Source organism: Pygocentrus nattereri, chromosome 5, assembly GCF_015220715.1.
Source record: "Pygocentrus nattereri isolate fPygNat1 chromosome 5, fPygNat1.pri, whole genome shotgun sequence".
Lineage (NCBI taxonomy): Eukaryota > Metazoa > Chordata > Actinopteri > Characiformes > Serrasalmidae > Pygocentrus > Pygocentrus nattereri.
In genome coordinates this window covers 23,563,055-23,588,358 of record NC_051215.1, presented here as the reverse complement: position 1 = coordinate 23,588,358, position 25,304 = coordinate 23,563,055, and the positions used below count along the sequence as shown (strand labels likewise).

The 25,304-nt window shown below is 37.8% G+C and overlaps 1 protein-coding gene across 1 annotated transcript in view; it reads right to left on the bottom strand.

The window, feature by feature from the left end:
- The window catches only part of hcrtr2 (hypocretin (orexin) receptor 2), an 83,283-nt gene that overhangs the window by 38,879 nt on the left and 19,100 nt on the right, over positions 1-25,304 (bottom strand). The window contains exon 2 of the mRNA XM_017694049.2: positions 2,518-2,696. Coding sequence (XP_017549538.2) covers positions 2,518-2,696 — 179 coding nt within the window. The remainder of the gene's footprint in view (positions 1-2,517; positions 2,697-25,304) is intronic.

The window sequence follows — 25,304 nt, the reverse complement described above, 5'->3', positions numbered from 1 at the left end:
AAACAGCTCAACAGGAGCAGTGACCACAGTAACCCTGCATTCAGAACTGAGGGAAACAGAGCTGGAAATTTACACTAACTAACACTAATGTTTGTGTTTCAAGTCAACCTCAAATCCAAACTGAGCCTTTTTACCCTCATTTATGTCACATCATTCAAAATATGACATTTTTGTTTTTCTGTAATCTTTAATTAAAGTACAGAGTAAGAAAATTCACCAAAAGTCAATACAGATGCTAACAGGCTGACCTGCTAACTAGCAATTTGTCTACATCTTAAAAAGTAAAAAAAAATACATATTAAAATCAAACATCCTACAAATAACGAATCATGTTTTAGAAAGTGCAGAAAGTGCTAAGCAACATTTTCTAGTACTTCATTTATGACAAAATCCACTTCTTTTGAGTATACTGATAAAGGTATGATGTCAATAGAAGATCATTCAGTCACATCCTCACAAACACCCCTCTAACATAACCTGATAGCTGAATATAAATTCCTCAGTGGCGGACAGTAACGAGCAAACATAATTATGCGATATCTGTCGTTCCTTTTGGTTTCTGTGTGTATAAAAACTTAACATGTCAAAACAAAAGAAGCACAAAGCAAGAACACCAATCTGGACACAGCGGTCACTTTGTTTTGAGCTTGTTTTGACCTGTTGGTCATACCGACCCAGTGCAGCACACGGTTCAACGTCAGTGCAGCAGCGTAAAACTTTGGGAGAGTCTATTCAACATAAATGATGAACTAACCTAACTTTGTGTAAATAGAGCACAATATAGAAATATGTCCACATATGCAGTCGTGACTGACGCGGCTTTTTTCTGAATTTATACAAACACTTTCATTTTATAGTAAATTAATTTTGACTAGTTTATGTTTATGAACAGAGACCTACAGATCAACATAGTAAAGGAAGCTCATCTGTGGTCCTGAGTTTAAAGCAAGTTTTTACAACCCCAATTCCAATGAAGCTGGGACGTTGTGTAAAACATAAATAAAAACATATATGATGATTTGCAAATCCTTTTCAACCTATATTCAATTGAATACACTACAAAGACAAGAAAAACTTTATTGTTTTTTGCAAATATTCACTCATTTTGAATTTGATGTTGCAACACATTCCAAAGAAGTTGGGACAGGGGCATGTTTACCACTGTGTTACATCACCTTTCCTTTTAACAACACTCAATAAGTGTTTGGGAACTGAGGACACTAATTGTTGAAGCTTTGTAGGTGGAATTCTTTCCCATTCTTGCTTGATGTACAACTTCAGTTGCTCAACAGTCCGGGGTCTCCGTTGTCATATTTTGTGCTTCATAATGCGCCACACATTTTCAATGGGAGACAGGTCTGGACTGCAGGCAGGCCAGTCTAGTACCTGCCCTCTTTTACTACGAAGCCACGCTGTTGTAACACGTGCAGAATGTGGCTTGACATTGTCTTGCTGAAATAAGCAGGACGTCCCTGAAAAAGACGTTGCTTGGATGGCAGCATATGTTGCTCCAAAAACTGTATGTATCTTTCAGCATTAATGGTGCCTTCACAGATGTGCAAGTTACCCATGCCATGGGCACTAACACACCCACACACCATCAGAGATGCTGGCTTTTGAACTTTGCACTGAAAACAATCCAGACAGTCCTTTTCCTCTTTGGCTCGGAGGACACAACGTCCATGATTTCCAAAAACAATTTGAAATGTGGACTTGTCAGACCACAGGACAGTTTTCCACTTTGCATCAGTCCATCTCAGATGAGCTCGGGCCCAGAGAAGCCGGCAGCGTTTCTGGGTGTTGTTGATATATGGCTTTCGCTTTGCATGGCAGAGTTTTAACTTGCACTTGTAGATGGAGCGAGCATTCCTCAACTTTCCCAATCTTTTGTTACCCCTGTCCCAACTTCTTTGGAATGTGTTGCAGGCATCAAATTCAAAATGACTGAATATTTGCAAAAAACAATAAAGTTTATCCGTTTGAACATTAAATATCTTGTCTTTGTAGTGTATTCAATTGAATTTAGGTTGAAAAGAATTTGCAAATCATCATATTCTGTTTTTATTTATGTTTTACACAACGTCCCAACTTCATTGGAATTGGGGTTGTATTAAACTTAAATGTGTAACTAAGTTGTAAATAAATCTTAAACTGAAACTTTGCTTGCTAATTAATGACATTCTATTAAAAGACTATTAAACTATTAAAAGTTTACCAAGAGAGACGCTGGAGGACTTTCACCTAAAATGAGTTCATGAAGCGAGTCTTGTTATAAAAATGAAAACAGGACATCAGAGCCATAATTAATCTTTTAGTACTTTTACTGTTGATACTTAAGTACATTTGAAGGCAAATACTTTTGTACTTTTACTCAAGTGGAGGTCTAAAAGGAGGAACTTCTACTTTTACTGGAGTAATATTTTACCTTGGGTGTCTCTACTTTAACTCTACTTTAACTTGCTCACTGGACTGAAGGTCACTGAGATAATAGTTTATCTGCTTTTCAGAAATGCTTACCTGTAAATAAGGTAGTATTCGACAGAGCGTTTCTCCGAAGAACCACGTTTCTGTGATGTCCACCACCAGGCTTGCAGGAAGGCAGGTGAGAGTAACCAAGATGTCGGCAAAGGAGAGGTTCACAATAAAGTAATTGGTCACTGTGCGCATGTGATGGTTCTTCCACACTGCAAAACAAACTGAAAACAGAACATTTTTCACTTAGACAGTTCACAAATATTAACACATTAAGATTCATGATACAGTTTTCTAGGATATCAAGCCAAAGAAATACAAGCATCTCCAAAATGCAAAATGGCAACTGTATAGGAGAGAAGAAATTCTTTACTTTTAGTATAGTTTTGGAGCAATTTCTCGACATGAAGTTTTCACAGAATGTAAAAGTAAATATATATATATATATTTGTTCTGTTTTGAAAGTGGTCAGATCACCGCTTGCTGTTTGCAATTAAAACATATTTTAAAAGGCTAATATCAAGTACTGTAAAAAAAAAAGAAAAAGACAAAAAAAATATTTTCGATGTCAAAGTACCTTAAAACATATCAACACTTGTCAACACTTGATTTTTTAAAATAAAAATTAAAATAGACCACGGTTGTTGTTCATTTATGAAACCAAATAGTAAATTCAGAAAAACAAATCATCTTTTTTCATGGATATATACATATTTATTTTAATGGCTGTTGAATGGTCACTAAACATTTTTTACCAAAATAATATACTGTATGTCAAAATGTCTACTTGAATTAGTGAAAGTGTGGAATTACAGTAAAAGGCAGTGTTTCTTAGAAATTAAATGACTGAAGTTTTACAGATTTTTGCCATCAATGAGAGAACATACATTTACTGTTAATTAATGGGTTTCATCTGATATCTGGTACCTTTTTACAGTTTTACTTACAGATTCTCTTTTACAGTGAGAAAAGACAGATTTTTCTCAATTTGTGGAAATAAAAAGTTTGATGTAGTATGTAAACACTGTTGAAGTTTCAAAACATTCACTTCCATACAGTCCATATAAGGAACATAAGCAGCAAAAACAGCCCAATTTGAAATCACTCTTTTTGTGATATCACAAATGTATGTATACTAACTCATGTCCATTCATTTACTTATATTCACTTATACCACAGGTGAGGTTTAGCCCTGCCCACTCACACTGATGTTATAAGGAATGTTTCAGCCCAGACTGCTTTATGAATGAGCTTATTTACATGCATCAGTCTTAAAGGCAAAGTAACAAAAACAGCCTGTTTAATTTTAAGGGATACAGAGATGTTGGAGCATGATCATGTAAAAATGAATTATTACTATTTTTCAGTCCATAGCCATTTTAATTTAACTAAAGGGCAAAACCAAAGTTTTCTTTGGTAACTATTTTCTCTGCTTCTGCCTTTATTTATGTTTTCCACAATGTCCCAGCTTCATTGGAATTGGTGTTGTATTATTATTATTAGGCTGCATGTAAACATGGCTACTGAAAGACGGAAGCAGTTTGTCTGAGTTGAGGAACTTTCGCTGCTGTACCTAAAAATGGGTTTCCATCCTGAGCTGTGAGGGAAATAAGCATGCGTATAATTTAGTATTCATTTAGCTGTAATTACTCTTACATTAAACCTTTTCTGACAGTTAGACACATAGTTTAGCTTGTATCGCTTGCTTATGCAAAATGCAGCATGAAAGCATTTTAATATGGCAATGACATACAGGATAACTGGAATTAATTTAAAATGACTGCTATTACTATTTGAAGGCAGCTGGTGGGATAATGGGATGTTGCATCACTATTAATGATTCATTACAGAATATTTTGTTGTTTTATTTTTTAAATGTTTCTAAAAAAGTATTATGCCTCACATTACATTACATTGTTGCTGTATTACTGAACACATCGGATCTCATCCCATAGACGTGGACCTTTAATGTATTTACTTGTTTGCTTGTTTAGTCTTTGTTTCCTGGTATTACATGACATTTGCAAGCAAATACAATTAATGTGCAGCAACAACACAGAAAGAAGAGGAACCAGGAGCAACTGATCACATCAACAAGCCTTTACAAATACTCATAAATGCCCAACTCAGTGATACCCCAACAAGTAAGCTAGGGAGCGGGTAGCACAGAAGCATAGATGACACATGAGGAGGGTAAACACTTCCAGTACTCTGTAAACCCACCCTTGCACTACAACTTCTCCAATAATGGCACTAAATCACTAAAGTAAATCGGTATCACTTCATTTGGATAGTCCTCTACAGTCCCCTACAGATTATCTACAGATGTTCAAAATGTTAACAAACTATATGTTGAAACTCAGTTGATTCTAAACAATGGTGGGGTTAAGGTCAGGGTTTTGGCCGGGGTTAGGGCCAGAACCTTGGCGAGGGTTAGTTTTAGGTTTTGGGTTGAAATTAAGGTTAGGATTAGGATTAAAGCCAGGATTAGAGTTAAAGAAAAGTAGATATTTAGTTAAATGTAATCTGAATGTAAATGAATTACCTACAAAGCATATAAAGTGGACTATCCAAATAAAGTGCTCCCAAAACTTCTGCGTTTGCGGTGTAAGCAGAGACATTCGGAGAGTTGTTTGATGTGTCACAGTAAACACTCTCTGATTTTCTTTACAGTGGTGGTGATAGGAATCACCATGACCACAACACAAACATGGCCATTTTATCTTGTATCCAAAACCACTACATGCCTTCTGAGTTTAGATGTAAAGTAGATGATGGTAATATAGTGGCAAATCTTGGGGACTCTTTTGCCTCATAACACTGTGCATATATCCCTTCACCATGAATGGATTTTAAAAATGACATTTTAGGCCAAAATCTTCTCAAACCTGTCATTAAACAATGACTCTGACATCAAACAGTGTATTAATAACCATTTCATGTAACAACAACTTAATGTAATAGCTTTAAGGGGTGGATGTCGAGTTTCTTTCACCACCACTGCGAACAGCTGACTGTGTCTCTAGAACACACTCTGAACAACTTTCTTTACATTTTAACTAGCTAATTCAAAAAGCAGCTTAGGCTGAAAATCACTAGTAATACGCTGATGTTTCAGTTGCTACCTGTCGAATTTTCCCGTTCCACCTTAAATGGTACAGCAATTACGTTCTGGTACACGAGGTTGCCTCACCATTTAAGGTGGAACGGGAAATTGATCATGAAGCTGGCGATTAGAAAGCCAAGTTCAGCTTCATATCACAGAAGAATTCTTGGTGGCGATAATAATTAATTGCCCCCCTCTTTGAAGGTGTATGATGGCCTAAATGTATTTAAGCAGTGAGGAGCTCAACTTTCCCCCCTCTGCTGTCACTGCAGCCTGGCAGGGTCGCTAGTAGCTGTTAATGAAGTGATGTAGTTTTTTTTGTTTGTGTTCTTTTTTTATTCAGTGACTCATTTGATTGATTGACGCATAAAACTGAAGTTGTGAATGAATCGCGAGCGTCCTGCTTTTCAGTCTCTTTCGGATTAATGGCAAATGTCAGTGCGATAAACCATTATTGCTATAGTCTGGAGACAAAGCAAGAAAACATGTCCTCATTATTTTTCCAGGCTATTTTAAATATGATTCACCTGTCCTGTCATGTGACACACAAGTGAGATCACCACAGCTGGAGGTGGCGTGTTGGAAATGGCCAGAAAATCTCGTCTCGTCTGTTTACGTAAAAGTCGCTGATGACAACTGATGACATATCCAGTTCTTGAAGGGTTGTCCCATTTCATGGGGGAAGATTTCAACCACTATCCCTTCTAACTCAGTTTCAAGGGGGAGGGTTACACTCGAAAACACAGGGTAGGGGTGAAAATAAGAAATGGGATTGGGCCTTAATATAACTTCAGTGTGAAGTATTTTCATGTGGTTTCTGTGACATCACAAAAACAATTCATTCAAAACAGGCTGTTTTTGATGCTTAGTTTCCAGTTGTAAACTGTATTAACTGGATAGTAAATGATATCTTTTGAAACTTTAACACCTTAAATGGCCAGGTCCCAAAGATTTATTACACTCTTCTATAATCTAATAAAACCTCAGCCAGTTTGCGATGAAGTCCCTGTAGTCACTGAATAATAAGCCTTCGTATGTCCAAAAAAAAAAAGCAAAAAAGAGGAAATTTTGCTTTTATACCTACGTTCACAAGCCTCATTGTTCAAATCAGATTTTTTTGCTCAAATCTGATGTCTCTGACATGATGGTTCACAATGGTTTAGGTAAGTGACTCAAATCTGTCATTAATGTGATGAACCGGTATCCTGAAATGACCCTCATGAGCTCATCCTACTCAGTAACGTCACAAGAATGAATCACTGCATCATCAACACAAAGTAACGAGCAGAACGAGCTTCACTGAGAAGATCATTAACGCTGATCAGCTCTCAGCTTCATTATTAGAGCGAGATGAAGGAGAAAAAGGTGAGATGAGCTGCTTTTCCACCATTTACAGGCTTTAACTTCTGTTCGGCGCTGCTGCCATGGTAACGCTGAATGACAGCACACGTGCAGCAGAAAAAAAACACATGAATTCTGATCTGAGCGCCACATTTAGCTCATGTGGCCACAAATCCGATACTTATCCCATCTAGGACCACATATGAAAATGGCTCAGATCAGATTTGAAAAGATCAGATTTGTGTCCACACAGCCCTGAAAACATCAGATCTGAGTCACATTAGTGCAAAAAATCAGATTTGTGCCACTTCAACTTGGTAATGTGAACACAGCCTATGTTTAACGGGCCCTTTAAACATCTTAGATCTTACATGTGAACATGTGATTTCTTATTAATTCATGAGCTGCTGTGTATTTAGCAGCCAGTTGATAAGAAACCCCAGAATAAGAGCATGCGGTACAGTTTGAAGTGTGATTTGCTGAAGCTCCCTGCTCTGGAGCTGAACTGCTGTGTGTTTTATGGCAGCCTGCTGAAAATGAAATTCAATAAGTCTGAGCTCATTTGATGCAGACTATCATCGATCCTCTTCCAAAGAAATGTTCATCTCTGAAAGAGCATACAATGTAGTTACAGCCATAGTGAGGATACAATTGCACAATGGCAGAGAAAAGAAAACGTCAAATAAAGAGTCAAGTATCACTTGGTTTGCTCAGAGCCTTATTGTACTCATTGTTTTGAACTTCCCATCCCCGTGTTTCTGCCCCAACATTACTTTCCTAAACTGGTATATATACTAATGTGTACTAATATCATGTCAATGAATCAGTAAATTAATGCAACATATAGCTAAGAAATGGCCTGTAATAATACGGTTATAATAACAATTAATTAATTACTTAATAGAGTCTGTATAATCAAAACAATGAGGACACAGAATAGAAAATATTATCATGTTTTGGTTTCTATACAATGAGAAAATATGGCACTGTACAGACACAAAGGTACAATATGGTCTTTAAAGCTGCAGTATACACTTTCAATCCAATAGATTTTTGGCTAAATTCAGCAAACGTCTCCTCTCAGTCTCTAGTTGTCCATTCTATGTGTGCATTGGTATTGGTAATGGCCCAGGCTCTGTAGATGGGAAAGGTAGGTAACATTCACTTTTTCATAGACATTTCACAGAACCAGTATTGTTTTATTGTGTTGGCTAATGTTTGTGATAACAACTCGTTGGCGCTCAAATGTTACATCATGGTATTTGTCTGTATAATGTTTGTGATGGGTTTTAAAAAAAAAAACGATTTGACAGCCCACTATTCTTCACTTTGGCAATGCATGTCCATGAATTGGACAAAGCCAAGTATCTCATGAATTAGGCATGAAATAGACCCACTGAGTATGTTTCAGCACATGCTGAAAAGCTTCTAAAGGAGCACTAAAGGGAATGGTAGGCATGTTTGCTGTTGAGTTGAAATGTCAACAATTGTCCTCTAGAATCTTATACTGTGCCTTTAAAGGGAAATTCCACAGATTGTTCCAATTTCCTGCTTGATTAAAGTGTTAACAAAGTCATTCATAGTGGCTTGATGTGAAATAGTTCACTCTGGAAAAACCTACCGGAATTGTTCACAGTGGTCGTGATAGGAACCAGATGTCCATAAATATGCTGCCAGGTGTCTGCACTGTTTCATGACAGTTTTGAGATTTTGGCAATAAAATGTATGCAAACTAATCAAGAAAGAAAACTTTTTTCCACTATTTTACCATCATGAACATGCCATATAAACACAGAAGATGTGTGGGTTCACTGGTGGTTTTAGATAGTAAATAAAATCGTTATATTTGTGTTGTAGTCATGGCGACTTCTGGTTCCTATCTCCACCACTGTCAAGAAATCAGAGTCTTCCCCTTTGAAATGCAATACTTCCACAATTTAAATGCATATCATCCTTCCAGCTTCTATCGATGGTTTTGAAGTAGTATGGTGCGGTGAAACGTCCTGAAACTGCTGGTTATATGCAAATATACTGCTGAGTGTCTCATGAATTAGGCATGAAATAGACCCACTGAGTATGTTTCAGCACATGCTCTGACGTGAAGGTTCAGCATGAGCACCGGCAGAAGCATGTGCGCTTATTCTTTAACACCATGAACAAAACACTGCAGCAGAGGCTGACAGCATCAAGCAGGAGAGACAAATGTTGGCTTCCACATGTCTGCAGCTGCTACTAAAACTAATGCTAATCTCCAGTTTCACTGTGTTGATGACAAAGTAAACGTACAGCTTTGTTTAACCTTGAAGGTCTTTGCCAGACAGAATAGTAATTAAAGCAATCATGTTATCATAGACAAACTGAAATGCGTCCAAGGTGTTGGGGTTTTCAATCATTTGAAGCACCTCAGTTACAAACAGTGATGCAAAAAGTTGCAAAAGTACATTCAGAAAAACATTTTTTGAATGATATTTATTCAATTATACCACACATTTCCATTCAATAAAACAGAGAAGAGTTAACCTCTTCAACTCCTTGAGATCGCCTGTGGTTCCAAAACACACTTTGTCATATTCTTCATACTTTCTATTTTATAAGCTACATTCAGAAGCTGGGTGTCTTATGAGGCTGTAACTCTTCTTTCTAGTCAAATAGATGGTGATGTAATTTTAAAGCCTTATAATAAAAGAAGCTGAACTCACAGTTTTTTTTTCCTACTGGAAGTCTGTTGCACATTGTTCATTATTAAAAAACTGAATTATTGTAATAAATTCAATTGAATTACTACTCTTTTTTGGCCACATATCTGTCAGTCCTGCGCCCCTACATCTAACAATCAACATAGATTATACAAGACAACAAAAACACATCAATGCTTGTCTTGTATCTATATTAAACTATTAATTGTTTCCTATATAAAATTGTTACATATAAAAATGACCTTTGTACAACAATAATAATAACAAAACAAGTCTAAATTGTATATGGATACCACTTTGAAATTATGAAAACTCAAGGCATGTTTATAGTTATGAAATGGAATGTCTAACAGCAACATTTCATTGACATGGCAGGTGTAACTTACTGAGCTCTAATAAATGAATGAAATGATAAAATAGCTTAATAGCTACTATTTACGATAAACAGTAAATGGAATTTGTCATTTTTTACAATTACGCTTACTTTCAAATAAGTTCTATCTCTATCTATTCATCAAGGGAAGTATAGAGATAACAATAAAGAAAGGAAAGGTCAATTTTGGGGGGAACAGAGGTAGACTTCAGGTCAGAATAATGTGTAGTCTGGTAAAAAAGTGCTGCCACAAAGCTATACCTGCCACACAGGAACACTGGCAGCTTTGTAGCTGCACAGAATGGGAAGCAAAATCTGTGAAAATACATAAATCTGTTACAGTACATACTGTAAGTGCTGCAAGTGCAGTTAAACAATGAAATGTTATTTCTAAACAATAAATGAACAAACTTTTGTTATAAAGGGGAAATACTATAGAGTTGGCAGTATTAGAATCCCAGCATTGATATGATTCACAGAAACTTGATTTGATGAACAGGGAAAATTCTCCCACACTGAACCCTAATTTTACCTAGTTCAGTTAATCCTGTTAGCTCAGTTAGTTCAAACAGCCATGTCCTCGTTAGTATAGTGGACAGTATCTCCACCTGTCACAAGGAAGAACAGGGTTCGACTCCCCAATGGGGAGAGTGCTGGCTTTTATGGGCAGTCACGGGCTGGAGGTTAGGGAACTGGCCAGATCCGACAGCACATGACTGAGGTGCCCTTGAGCAAGACACCTAACCCCAAACTGCTCCCCAGGTGCTGCGGATAGGGTTGCCCACTGCTATGGGCAAGTGTGCTCACTGCACCCTATTGTGTGTGTTCACTAGTGTGTATGTGGTGTTTCACTTCACAGATGGGTTAAATGCAGAGGTGAAATTTCACCACTGTGAGACTAATAAGGGCCACTTAATCTTAATAAAGGAGAACACACAGTGTGCACAGAAGTACAGTGAGAAGGTTTGGGAAATAAAAAACTAAAACAAATATGAAACAAATAACAGTTCATATGCACTAAATGTATAAAGGCTAAAATTGTTTCCAAATCATTATTAATTTCACTTCATTCATTTAAAGTAACAAGGAGTACATAATGGAAAAGAAATGACAATCAAATCTCATTTCTCTGAATCCCATTGTTTTTACAGATGCTTGCACACAGATATTATTCAGAGAATATCATATGAAATATGAACTAAAGCCTTCAGCAGTAGCCTGTCTCATGAACCAGCCTGCACTGAACCTGAAGGACAACTTTCCCTTACACTCACTGATCTATAGCTCTCAGCCCTAATGGTTTTCTCTCCTGTCTTCGAATCCTTGCTTGAAACTGAGATCAACAATAAAGTTTTAGCAGTGATTGACACACAGAACTTTAGCAGTATCACTACGCTAGCGTTTGCTAGTACACAAATATCATAAGGGTTATGATTACATGGCCGGATCTTACCTTCATAAATGTGGGTGTAGCTTCAAACAAATAGTTTGAAACCCTTCTTCCTTCGGAGCCTATTCCGATCACATTAAGGTTGCATGGCCATGAATCAGATGCGTATCTGATCTAGGACCACATATGAAAGTGACTCAGTTCGGATTTGAAAAGATCAGATTTGCATGTCCACACAGCTCTGAGATCCAAGTCGCATAAGGGCAAGAAATCGGATTTTTGCCACTTCAGCCTGGTAATGTGAATGCAGCCATAAAGCACTTGTTTAAACCATATAAACAACTCAAGTGGGAGCTATCGTACAGCCTCCACACAGCAAAGTTAAACACACTGTTACAGCTAAGACCCCCAAAGTTCACAATACGAAAGTTCGATTGCCCCATAAACATTCAAAATAGTAAATTTATAAAAAGTTTTATGTACATATATGCTCCAAAACATGCTGTAGAAATCATCCCTTCAGCAAACACATGGATTCCACCTGTGAATAAACACACACCTCTCATTTTTTTACATACATGTGGGAAAAAGTGTGTGACTACATGTGTAGTTTCATGTCACTTGTCATCACACACATCACAGGTTTTTGCTTGTAAACAAGATCATTTTAATAGACATCAGCGTGACTAATAGTAACAAATTGAATAGACATGTCCACATGTTCGGTTTTGCTATTTGAAATGCAAAATCATTGAAGCTCGATATCTGGAAACTGCGCTGAATGCAAATAGACCCTTATAATTCCAAGGGGACAATATGTTTCCAGAATACAGAACATTTTAAAATACAGTCGGGGAAGGAGGGTATTGTACAAGCAAAGACAAGAACTGTAGTCAGTAAGTAGGGATAAGTAAAGAATTGGCTCCCCACAGTGCTGGTCACTGGCAGTAAGGGATGAGATAACTGGCAGTAATAACACTGCACTGTGAAAACACAGTGCAGCAAGGTGCTGAACATATGTGCGGAATAATACTTTTCAGCAACTATTTCAATCAGCCCCTCCCTCTGTCTCAGTGGTGGACAGAAACTAAGTAAATGTAATTAGTTTCTGTACTTAAGTAGTTTTTTTTTCACATATCTGTACTGAAGTTTTTCCATTTTGGACGACTTTTTACTTTCACTCCACTACATTTCAAAGTCTAATATCTTACTTTTTCCTCCACTACATTTTGAGAAATCTGTCGTTCCTTTTGGTTTCTGTGTATATAAAAACTTAATATGTCAAAATGAAAGAAGCACAAAGCAAGAACACCAATCAGCGCACAGCGGCCACTTTGTTGAGATGGAGTTGATTGCGGTTCCGGCGCCGCTCGAATGGTAGCATGTTACAGCAGCTCGTTCTTTTTAATTCTATTAAACTTTCTTTTTTTCTTAATCACTTAAGATTTTATGTAGTATCTGTGATCTGTTATTATCTGCTTACACTCGACTCAGCCATGTTAAGGACAGTGGTGTTTTTCCTGCTCGTTTTAGAGTTTTCTTTGCGTTCACGCTGGGGGAACATGAGTGCAGCCATGGCTCCATTGTTTACACCAGGGAACAGCTGTTAGTGCTTAGCAATGCTGTTGCTACACCCGGACGGCTTCACTGAGATTACACGTGAGCTGAGGAGGCGAACAAGGGGAAAACCCCCCGGTGTCGAGCGTCGCGCTCGGAAAAGATGCTATAAACCCGTTCTTCCCTCGGTCATCATGGGGAATGTAAGATCGCTCTCCAATAAAGTGGACGAGTTAGCGGCACTGACGCGACACCAGCGGGAATACCGGCAGTGCAGCCTTCCAAATTAGGTGGGCAGACAGGACAAAGGAAAGCAGTAAAAGGAAAGGAGGAGGACTAACCGTGTAAATAAATGACAAATGGTGCAATCCAAGACACATTACTGTTAAAGAACAGGTATGCAGCAGGGATGTTGAACTGTTAGCTGTTAGCATGCGGTCGTACTATCTACCACGTGATTTCTCGCATGCTATTGCGATAACTGCGTACATTCCTCCCTCCGCTGACGCGTGCACGCTCTCATCCTCATTTCTGGGGATTTCAAACATGCTTCTCTGTCCTCCACACTTCCCAACTTCAAACAGTATGTGACTTGCAACACAAGAGACAACAAAACACTGGACCTGTTTTATGCATATAACGCATCCCCCTCCCACGCTTGGGCAAGTCGGATCACAATCTGGTACATCTCCTGCCTGTCTACAAACCCATTGTTCACAGGTGTCCTGTCAACACAAGACAGGTGAGAATTTGGTCTGATGGGGCCTATGAGGCTCTGAAGGACTGCTTTAAAACAACAGATTGGGAGGTTCTCTGATGACTCTGCCATTGTTGGCTACATCTCAGACGACAATGAAAGGGAATACAGAGAAGTTACAAGGAATTTTGTAGACTGGTGCCAGCAGAACTGCCTCCAGATCAACATGGCTAAAACCAAAGAGCTGGTGGTGGATTTCCGCAGGACTAAGTTCTCCTCACCCACTTCAGTGAACATCCAGGGAAGGTACATTGAGATTGTCAAGACCTACAAGTACCTGGGTGTTCATCTAAACGACAAACTGGACTGGTCTGAGAACACACACACCATGTATAAGAAAGGCCAGAGCAGACTCCACTTGCTGAGGAGGCTCCGGTCCTTTGGAATACAGGGTGGACTTCTCCACTCTTTTTATGACTCTGTGGTGGTATCAGCCATCTTCTATGGCATTGTGGCATTACAGCAGCAGACAGGAAGAAACTGTACAAGCTTATCAGGAAGGCTAGTTCTGTCCTGGGCTGTGCGTTGAACCCAGTGGGGGAGGTGGCGGAGAGGAGACAACCCCTCTCACCCACTACAGGAGGCAGTTGCAGCACTGGGCAGCTCCTTCAGTGACAGGCTTCTCCACCTGCGATGCAGAAAAGAGAGATACCGCAGCTCCTTTCTCCCCACTGATGTTCGGCTCTACAACCAAAACCTCCCCAAGCAGAGACTCAGACATTCTCCGTCATAAACACACTATAGATTCACACATCACTCTATCACAGTGCACTCTATCACGAACACACCACATAAACCTATATCTTATCCTACCTCTAATTAATGTGCAATATCTGCTGCTGATAGATTGGTACAAGTGTACCAGTTCTGTGCAATATCTATAATCATTACTTGCAATATCTACAATTTCCGTGTGATATCCAGTCATTACCTGCTCAGAAACGTGCAATATCCATACAACTGCATGTGTAAACTGTAAATTTGTATAGTTTCTTAATTCTATTTTTATTTTTTATATTTTTCTGCTAACAGACACCTTGTTTATTTATTTATTTCTATAGTATATCTTATATTTTGTATGATGCACATCTTTGTCTACTTAATGCTCTTTATCTGCTTACTGTGTATTCTGCTGTAACAATGCAAATTTCCCCCAGTGGGATAATAAAAGTCTATCTATCTATCTATCTATCTATCTATCTATCTATCTATCTATCTATCTATCTATCTATCTATCTTCTTTTGAGCTTGTTTTGACCTGTTGGTCATACCAACCCAGTGCAGCACACGGTTCAACGTCAGCGCAGCAGCGTAACATTTTGGGAGAGTCTATTCAACATAAATGATGAACTAACCTAACTTTGTGTAAATAGAGCACAATATAGAAATATGTCCACATATGCAGTCGTGACTGATGCGTCTTTTATTTTTATTTATACAAAGACGATATAATTTTATAGTAAATAGTTTTGACTAGTGTATGTTTATGAACAGAGACCTACAGATCAATATAGTAAAGGAGCTCATTTGTGATCCTGAGTTTAAAGCCAGTTTTTATTAAACTTAAACTTGTAACTAAGTTGTAAATAAATCTTAAACTGAAACTTTGCTTGTCTGTAAAAAGTGATTTCAGAGCCACTCGGTTCTCCCTGATGGAAACTGTTTGCCTTCAGTGTTTTGTTCTTAGGATTAGGTCCAGGGTGAGGGTTAGGAGTTGTGTAAGGTTGGCAGGATTAGGTTTTGTGTAATGGAAGTAACATATTAATTCACATCTATTGAATGTAAGCAATGTATAAACAGAACATCTACAAGATATTTACTTCAGTGTATTCAGACGCTTCACTATGGCTACTTCACTGATATGCTGTTGATGTGTTACTGATAATCTGGTAAGACTTTATTAATCATCCACAGAGAACCACTCCAAATAAAGTGTTACAAGGCTTATTCCAACAGTTGTCATAACAGTCCAAGATTAAACCGTTTCACCTCAGCAAGTGACAGATGTTGGAATAAGCCTTTGTAAATCTCTATAAGTGTTTGGCAGTTGTCACAAAAGGCTCATATAGGTGTAGGCTAATGGCACATCGGCCTATAGTAGAATGGTACCAGATGAAGTGTAAGTTCGGGTGCCTTATATAAGGAAGCTATAATGACATGTTGTTTTGAATTCAAAAACTAACTAAGAAACCCTGTATCTTAAAAACTGCAGCAGTAAAGTCATTTAAAAGTAAATTATGTAAAAATCTAATAATGCCAGTAGGGGAATAAGTACAAGGCTATACTACCAGTGCGATACAGTATAAGCGTTACCATGAATTTGGGATCCAAATAAAGTGCTCCTCACAAGCACATTTATACAAATAAAGACATCAATTAAAATCAGACAGCCGAAAAATGTGCATGACAAAGATGAACAAAAAACAGCAGCTATAAATGATCCTTACAGAAAGCATACAAAAGTGGCAAAATGATCTTTTTTTCATTTTTATCATCTCTTTGAATTAGACAGTTCGCAGATCAGTGCTGGCAATGATGCAGCAACTTTTATTCAACTCAGGTGTGTCTTTTGAAAATGGGCAATCTCTACACCATCAATGTTTCAAGTCTTGCTTTTTAAGTATTGCATTCACAAATGCAATCACAAAAAAACTAGATCAAAAACACCTGAGACCTTGATCAAGGTAATGCAGGATAGTGGAGAGGCCCAATTCCCTTTCACCCATTGAATTGCCACTTAGGCTTACCCCACTATTTTATGCATTCATATCTAGGGTGTCCAATAGTTGTTGAGATTGAGGGGTAGGGCAGAGTGTTAGAGCCACATGGACCTCTAAATGGAGGATTTTCAGACACTCCAATCAGAGAGTTATGAGAAAAAAAGAAAAACCGGCAAGATGCTGAACAAGAGACCAAAGAAACCCACAAATGTGAGAATTTTCTCTGTTAAAAAGTTACAATAACCATCATATTATTTTGGTTTAATGTTGTTTCAATGTATTGTGATTGTTTCCTTCATAAATGGTCCATTTAAGGTGGAATGGGAACATTTCACTTTATATCACTGAAGAATTAGGGGTTGGTGATAATAAATAACTGCCAATTGGACATGCTAAATTGCCCCTAGGTGTGAGTGTGTGTGGATGTATGGATGACAAATACAGATTAAAGAAAATAGAAGACTGTGTAAAAGACGTTCAAGGCTGGATGTTGCGTAACTTCCTCCTACTAAACAGTAACAAAACAGAGGTTCTCCTTCTGGGTGCAAAATTGGCAAGAAATAAAAAAAATCATCAGATTTCATTTTAAATCTCACAGACTTTCCAGTCACACCTGGCTCAGCAGCAAAAAATCTTGGCATCATAATTGATTCAGATTTATCATTCGATCAACACATAGGCAACATCACTAGGACAGCTTTTTTACATCTTTGCAACATTGCCAAGAACATTATCCTACATGATGCAGAAACACTAGTACATGCCTTTATTACTTCCAGGCTAGACTACTGTCAGGATGTACGAGCAGGAATCTAAGCAAACTTCAACTTGTCCAAAAAACGCCACAGCCAGGGCCCTCACTAAAAGTAGAAAATCTGATCATATCAGTCCAGTGCTATCATCACTTCATTGGCTGCCTGTTAAATTCCGTATTGATTATAAAATTCTTTTATTGACATATAAAGCCCTACATGGGCTCGCTCCTGAGTATCTGCAAGAACTTATTTCCTATTACAAGCCATCACAACTACTCAGATCACAGAGTGCTGCCTTATTAATAGTTCCTAGAATTCATAAGGCTGCAGCTGGGGGAAGAGACTTTTCTTATAAAGTCCCCAAATGATCTTCCAGAAACTGTTTGGGACTCAGACACAAGTCTTGATCTTCACCTAACTTGGACTAGCTGCCCACCTTACATTGATGTTTTCATAGACTCCTAGTCTATTACTACTACTAATACTACTGCTATTAATATTAATAGTATAATAACTTTGTAGGTAGTTTGACCAGAGGAGGATGGGTCCCCCCTTGTGAGCCTTGGTTTCTCTCACAGGTTGGTGCAGGTAAAACAGAGCGAAGTGTTTACTATAAAAGGGGCTAGGCAAAAACACGAAAGTCAAACGAGCGATGTTCAAACCAGACAGAGCAGCCATAAACAAAAGGGCTAGGCAAGGTCAAAAACGGGAAAGCAAGGTTAAATACCGGCAGGAGAAATCAAACAATTCAAGGGCAATTCGAAAGGCAAGAAGACGAGACAAAAACAGGTCATACATAAAGTAGCTAAACAAATCTGGACAGCTTAGTAGGCACCCAAATAGTACCTGCTCTGTGAGGGTCCATGGGGGTCCTGACCACTGAAGAACAGGGTAAAAGGGGGCTAACAAAATATCAGAGAAACAGATGGACTACAGTCTGTAACTGTAGAACTACAAAGTGCACCTATAGAGTAAGTGGAGCTGATAAAATGGACACTGAGTGTAGAAACAAGGAGATGGTCAGAATGTTATGCCTAATCCACAAAATATTCAGCCTACAGCACTTTGGCCACACCTTTTCACACTAAAGGTATATTTAATGTTTCAGCCTGAACTGCTTTCTGAATTCATGTGTACACAAAGTCATTCAGAGTGGTTTGGTGTGAAACTCTGTTCTAGATGAACTTATCGAGTCAAAACTGTTCACAGTGGTGGTAACAGGAACCAGACGTCCACATCTAATAGCTCCCTCACAAAAAGTTATTCCATGAAATGATTAAGAATTCATTACCTGACATTTTAAAAAATATTTTAATGTAGATGTGGGCAATATGAGGATATTTTATGATTATCATTATAAATGTTTGTCAAGTTGAACTCTCTTTAGCCCTGCCCACTCACACCTGCATGTGATGTCGGGACTCATTACTCCTTTTCGTAAACCTCTTTGTTTGGTTCAGTTCTTGTGTCTCTGTATCTCGCCTGATTTCTAAGCCATGTTACTCTGTGCTGTTTCTTCCTCTATTTTGACCCTTGGCATGTCTTGTTGTTTTAAGATTGCCTTTTGTATTGCCTGCCTGTGTTTTGACCCCCTGCCTGTATTGGACCGGCCCAAATAAATGTCTCATTTGCAACTGACCTACTTGCCTCCTACGTGACCATATTGTTATTGTGATTGGCAATATGGTGAGCATAAGGATATTGCCATGTATAAAGAGCACTGACCATCTGCAAGTTTCATTATTAAGAGAAACTAATTTGCCCTGTTTAATTGGATGTAGTACTGCATAAATATTGTTTTTGAGTTTTTGACAGAAGGTTTTAAAATCTCACATCCCATATCATCCATCTCTGGTGGTGGGGTAGATACAGAGCATTTACTGGAACAAATGGCACCTTATCAAGTGATCATATTGAAATGGTTGTGCATGTATTATAAGATTATCTAGATTATTTGCAGACACTTTTCACTTGTTTTAGGTCATTTTATTAAGTAAAATTATTTCACTATTGTAAGGGCCCAGCCTGTGCTGCCGGCTCCCAGCAGAAGGAAATGGTGGCGAGGCACCACAAGTTCAGGGAACTCCAATTCCCAGAAGCCCTTGGGATTTGGCCCAACCTTGCACAACTGTGGACTCCTCTACTTAAGGTCATGGCAGACAGCAGCTCTCTGTCACACCTGTGCAGAGGGGTGACTGGTAGGGTACTTAGCCCAGGTGATTATTTAGACAAAAAGGAAAGGAAAAGAGGGCTGGAAAAAAGAGAAGTTGCCCCAAAATAAAGGAGAAAAAGAGGGCTAAAAAAGAATAAATTGATTCAAAACTACTTAAAAAAGAAGGCTTGAATAAGAAACGGCTCCAAGCCAAACAGAAAGTGTTTGCTCCACAAAGACAACAACTATATGGGCAGATAATTGTACACTTCTTAAAAACAAACTAAATGATCTGCCAGCATTGTGAGAATTTTACTTAATAAAATAACTTGAAACAAGTTAAAAATGTCTAGAAATAAAGTTTAAGTTTACAACAATCTCAACAGAAAATATTGCATTTTTGACTACATTTAAGACGATTAAACTTGACAAGATACCATTTTTTGCAGTGTTGTGAGGCAAAAAAGTTCTCCAAGATAACATTTTTTCCATACTTTCCACTATTTTCCCATCAATGTTCCACATGGTAACACTTTATTTGGATAGTCCACTTTAGATACTTTATAGATATTCAGTTTACTTTCAAGTTTCATTTAACAAAATAACTACTAAACTGACCATAATTTAACTCTAAGTCTGGCTCTAAACCCAACCCTCACTCTGGTCAAAGCCCTAACCCTGGTCCCGATCCTAAACCTAACCCAATCACTGTTTAGAATCAACTGATTTTCAACAGTTTGTAACAATTTGAATATCTGTAGATAATCTATAGGGGTTTACAGTAATTGAAATGTGTAGAACATTTGGAAAATGAGTGGAGTCCCCCCCCTTTAACCTCTAATTACCCACCCTTCAAGAGAAATGAGGCGCACTGTAAAGGGAGATTGACTTCAGCCTTCTGAGCTCTTAGAGAATGGCTAAGGCCATCCAGCCGGAAAACCAGGAATGGCAGTCAATAACAAGATTCCAGCAGTGAGAATTGATTGATGGTGAAAACCACCTTTGCATCCCTAATAAAAGTTTAAAATATAGACTTATAGACCTCTGTCTTTCTGTAATATGAAGGCTTATTTTAAATGAAGTCTCTCTTCTGCAGTCTTACATCTTATTACTGTGAAAATTTGTTCTGGTTCAGGTTTTCCTGTTTGTGTTGAGGGTTTTTTTGTCCTTTTTGTTTCATTCATAAAGTGAACATTGTAAAAGCGATTTAGTTTTATAAAATGGCGCTAAGGATGATGAATAATATCCCTCTTTACACTGATGGTTGGAGCAGAGAAGGTCTGATCTGCAATCAGTGACTGTAAAAAATGCCCCTGTATGGTTGGTGGACTTAAACCACATGATGTCATTCTTCATTCATTTTTACTGAAGGTCAAACTGCAGTAATATGTTCACAATCATGACTCAACCTCTGTGCACCATTGATTCTGCAAGATTTTGCAGAATTGGAGACTCATTATTCCAACCTTATTCCCTAGAGAGCATGTTGGGGTGTTGCAGAATGTTTAGCCTTTCTTTTCTTCAATAAATCAATCTCTATCATTTTAAATACATCTTAAGAAATATGTTTTATCTGAGTATAATGAGTCCCTCTGAGCAAAACATTGAAATAAAAACGTCTCTTGGCAGTGGATTATTTATTTGGAACTTACTGATATTAAATCAACACAGAATGTAAGGATGGACAAAATAACAAGACTTTTAGGAGGTTGTGTTACAATCGTCCTCATTGAAAAGTGGAAGTATGGAGCCAAAAATGCACTTAAGGTAAAGTCAAAAAGTTTTATATTCAAACTTGCTCCAGTACATAACATGAAACCTTTTTAACAGATAAAATTATTTGTTCATTGTTTGATGGTTTGTAATGCAGTAACCTATGAGTCATCACAAAAATTAAGTTTGTTTTAGTATTAAATTTAATTAAAATGCATGAAAGCAATTTTCTCTGAATTTGAGATTTGTCACAAGTACTTTGAACGTCCAAATGAAAATGTAATGAGTATTTTTTCCGCCTCTTTTGCAGATATGATTTTTTAAGAGTGCAGCTACAAATCTTATAAAATAATACTGAAGTATATGAATCATTGTACCCAATTGGTTTAAAGTCAAGAGTTGAAGACTTGGACTTTAGACTAAAATTCAAACATCATGTTTATTTTTCTAAAACATTCTGTTCTGTCACTACAAAAACAATCATAACTCTACCTAAAATTTACTAAATGTGTCAGCAGTGACTGTTTCGATGGTGACCATTTTAGCTCATTTTGAGCAGAACTTAAAAATGCAGTCAGTACATGACTAACAAACACAGCTTTTGAACAGCTGTTCACACAATCTTATTTTTCAAAATCTGTGTTTCAGTAGTGATGATTCTTAATAGGCAGTGGGAGATTCGTGCAGGCAGTGGGAGATTGCAGGGGGGGCCCTTGGTGGCCTAGGCCCCTGAGGCAGACGCTGGCTCTTGGTACGTGGAATATAACCTCACTGGGGGAAAGGAGTTGGAGCAGGTGTGGGAGGTTGAGAGGTACCAACTATCTGACGATGATGATGATTCTGATGATGATGATGACAATGATGATGATGACCATGACGATGATGATGATGATGATGATGAATCTGACGATGATGAAGAATCTGATGATGATGATGAATCTGCCAGCGACAATGATGATGAATCTGACGACGATGATGATGATGATGCTGATGAATCTGATAAAGATGAATCTGATGATGGTGATGAATCTGACAATGACGATGATGATGAATCCGATGACGACGGTGATGATGATGATGAATCTGTCAATGACGATGATGATGAATCTGATGATGATGATGAATCTGATAAAGATGAATCTGATGATGTTGATGAATCTGATGATGACGACGACGATGATGATGATGAATCTGATGGTGATGATGGTGATGAATCTGACAACGACGATGGTGATGAATCTGACGACGACGATGATGAATCTGATGACCACGATGATGATGATGATGACTCTGACAATGACGATGATGAATCTGATGATGATGATGATGACGATGATGATGAAAGCTAACAGTTGTAGCACTACATGGTAAGGGAGACTTATCAACACAAAATCACTTCTCGGTTAATGCAATACAAATGTTTCAATCACAAATGCCATTACCTGCTTCAAAGCCGATGGAAGTGACCAATTGAAAAGGTATTTTTTTGTTTTTTTGTTTTCTAAAAGCACCAAATCATCCAGTGGCAGATGACAGAGAAAGTGATTAAATAGTTGATGTTTAGTTTGCTGTGTCAGTCACACATATGGTTAGTTTTAATTGCCTAAAGAAGGCAACAGTATGGAAAATAGCATAATGACATTCTGACAAGTGAATGTCTCATGAAAACGACAAACAGCACTTATAAAACTAAATCCACTGCAGGAGCAGATGCAAAAAAAAGAGAAAAATGACCACAGAACTCCATTTTCACCTTCCTGACCCTCTTAATCTAGTCTTAATGAAAACTGTGAGTCAGAAGATTAACAAAGCTTGATGTTTATAACTGGAGTTGAATATCAAGCCATTTTATAATTCAAAAGGGCATAACCTGGATGAGTGACCTAATGGAGAGCAGTGCTTCAAAATAAAATGAGACGTTAGAATCTGAATGGCCACTGAATGAAGATATCTGGTCAGTGAATGTGACAATAATAATACATGAACTCTGCTGTACTGTGTTGACACAACTATGATGTAAACAAGTCATGGCAGATGCTGTCATGAGTAGACATGATAGAATTTGTTCAGTAATATAACAATGTCATGTTAGCATTAGGGGTAATTCTCATGAGTGTCTTAAAATTTGATGAGTAATCAGCAAATATATGTAACAAAAGCTGTCATAAGATTTACCAGTAAGAAAAGAAATGCATGATTTAGAGATGTTTGTGTGATTCCTGTCAAAATTCATAAATGACGGGATCAAGAGAGGATGACCAAAATACTCCAACTTGTTTAACCACAAAATATTCCTGTTACATTTTATTGCATGTTAGTTTGTGTCCCAGGTGGTTGCTAAGGTGTTCCTAGGCCATTACTATAGACACCAAGATGGTTGCAAAGGTGTAGCTTGGCTGTTCTAGAATCCAAGATGGTTGCTATGGTCCTTCTTGGCTTTTGCTGTGTTGTCCAGGTGGTTGCTAGTGTTGGTAGGCCTTTGTGATGTTTTGCCAGGTGGTTAATATATCACTGCTGTCAGAACAAACCCTTGTGTTTCCATTTTTGACGTTTTGCAGTTTTTCAGATACTTGAAAATACTTGTTACTCTTTACATTGTTAGTAAATATCAAGATGAATGGACCAAAAAAAAGGCCCAAAATGACTTGGGAAAAACTCTGGTTCCATTGACTTACATTAAAACTAAAGCAGGTTTTTTCCTTCTCCTGTAAAGTTACCATTTTGGAGATAAGAGGTTTTATTCCAACAAAAACGTTCAATATTCAAAAACGTTCAATAATCTACCATTCTTTTCCTATGGGGGAAAAATTGGAGCAAACACTGTACTGTACATGCAATCAGTTTGAAAAACTCAACTCAAGTGCATTATTTTCATATAGGCCCTATGCTCCTAAAAATGTAGTATTTCCAGCTTAAAAAGTGCAAAAAAAGTGTAGAATTAGAAGAAAACAGGTAAGTAAATTAACTTGAGATGTTAATGTTAAGAAAGAAATAGATTAGTTTTCACTTTTTAAGTATATTTTTATTTCAGTGCTGAGATTTTATAATACCATGTACATTGAACAAAACTGTTCTCACAATGTTGACACCAATGGAAAAATAGGGCCCCAATCTCACATCCAAAAACCTTAGTTTATCCTCTGTGCATGTAGCTCTTCAGGAACACATCCAGTCATCCCACACACACACAAAAAAAATGAATTACTGCCTTTTTTGACTTTTTGTTGCGCATCCAATCCACTGCATGTATTTATAGTCTGAATGAAAAGCCTGAGTGTTTTGTTTCCTAAGGAATTTGAGACCTTTCTCAAAAGTGTTATTCTGAGAGGACTTTCAAAGCAGACTGGTCTGCTGGCAGAAGAGAACCTTAAACTAGCCTGTGCATGGAAAGCAGTCTGGGCACCAGTCTTGTTCAATTTCACATTCTAGTGTGGCTGCCAACTTCTTGGATCAGTGTTTTGCTTGAATCTTTCTCTAAATCTCTCCATTGTGATGACACACACCAGACTTCTTGTTTTATCACTCAGAGTGACTCAGAGTCAGTGTTTCAATGAAGAAAAGCAGCCCTAGAAAGCAATTTCACAACAAGTGGAACACTTCTGCCTCCAGACCTCATTCACAGTTGACACTGAATTTGGCCAAAACAAAAAATGAAAAAAAATGAAATTCTTATTTACCTAAACATTTGGAGCAATAAAAAAACGTGTAACTGCTAAAAAATAAATGTGATGCTCGAAAAGGTAGAGGCTTCACTGAAAAAAAACGTTATCTTAGTAAGTGCAAACAAATGTAGTCAATGTAGGCCTGGGTGATAAAACAATGACGATAGTTATCACAATATACCTTCCTCGATAGAGCAATAGGGTTTGATTAAAATTTTCTATATATCATACACCATTCTCACACTTCCACGTTCAGCGAAAGCCCTGGTGATGTTTTCCGACACTACTCTGCTGTTGCCAGGAGAGGGCGCTCTTCAGAGTTTTTCAACATGATTAAAGAGGGAGGGGGCTATGAGTGAAATGAGTCTTCAGCAACGGCTGAAATACAGAGTTATACATTCCCTGTTGGAGTGGAGCGACCTGCGCTCTGTTCTCCTGTGACCCCAGTGTGAGTGATAAGAAGTGGCATAACTGTACTGACCTACAGTGACCTCACCTCTTTCCCTACATCCTACCAAGCTTTAGCAGCATTAAATCATGTCTGCTATTCTCAACTAAAGTGCTGTTAGAGTCATATTTTAGTATTGGTGCATTCCCAAACAATGAAAGT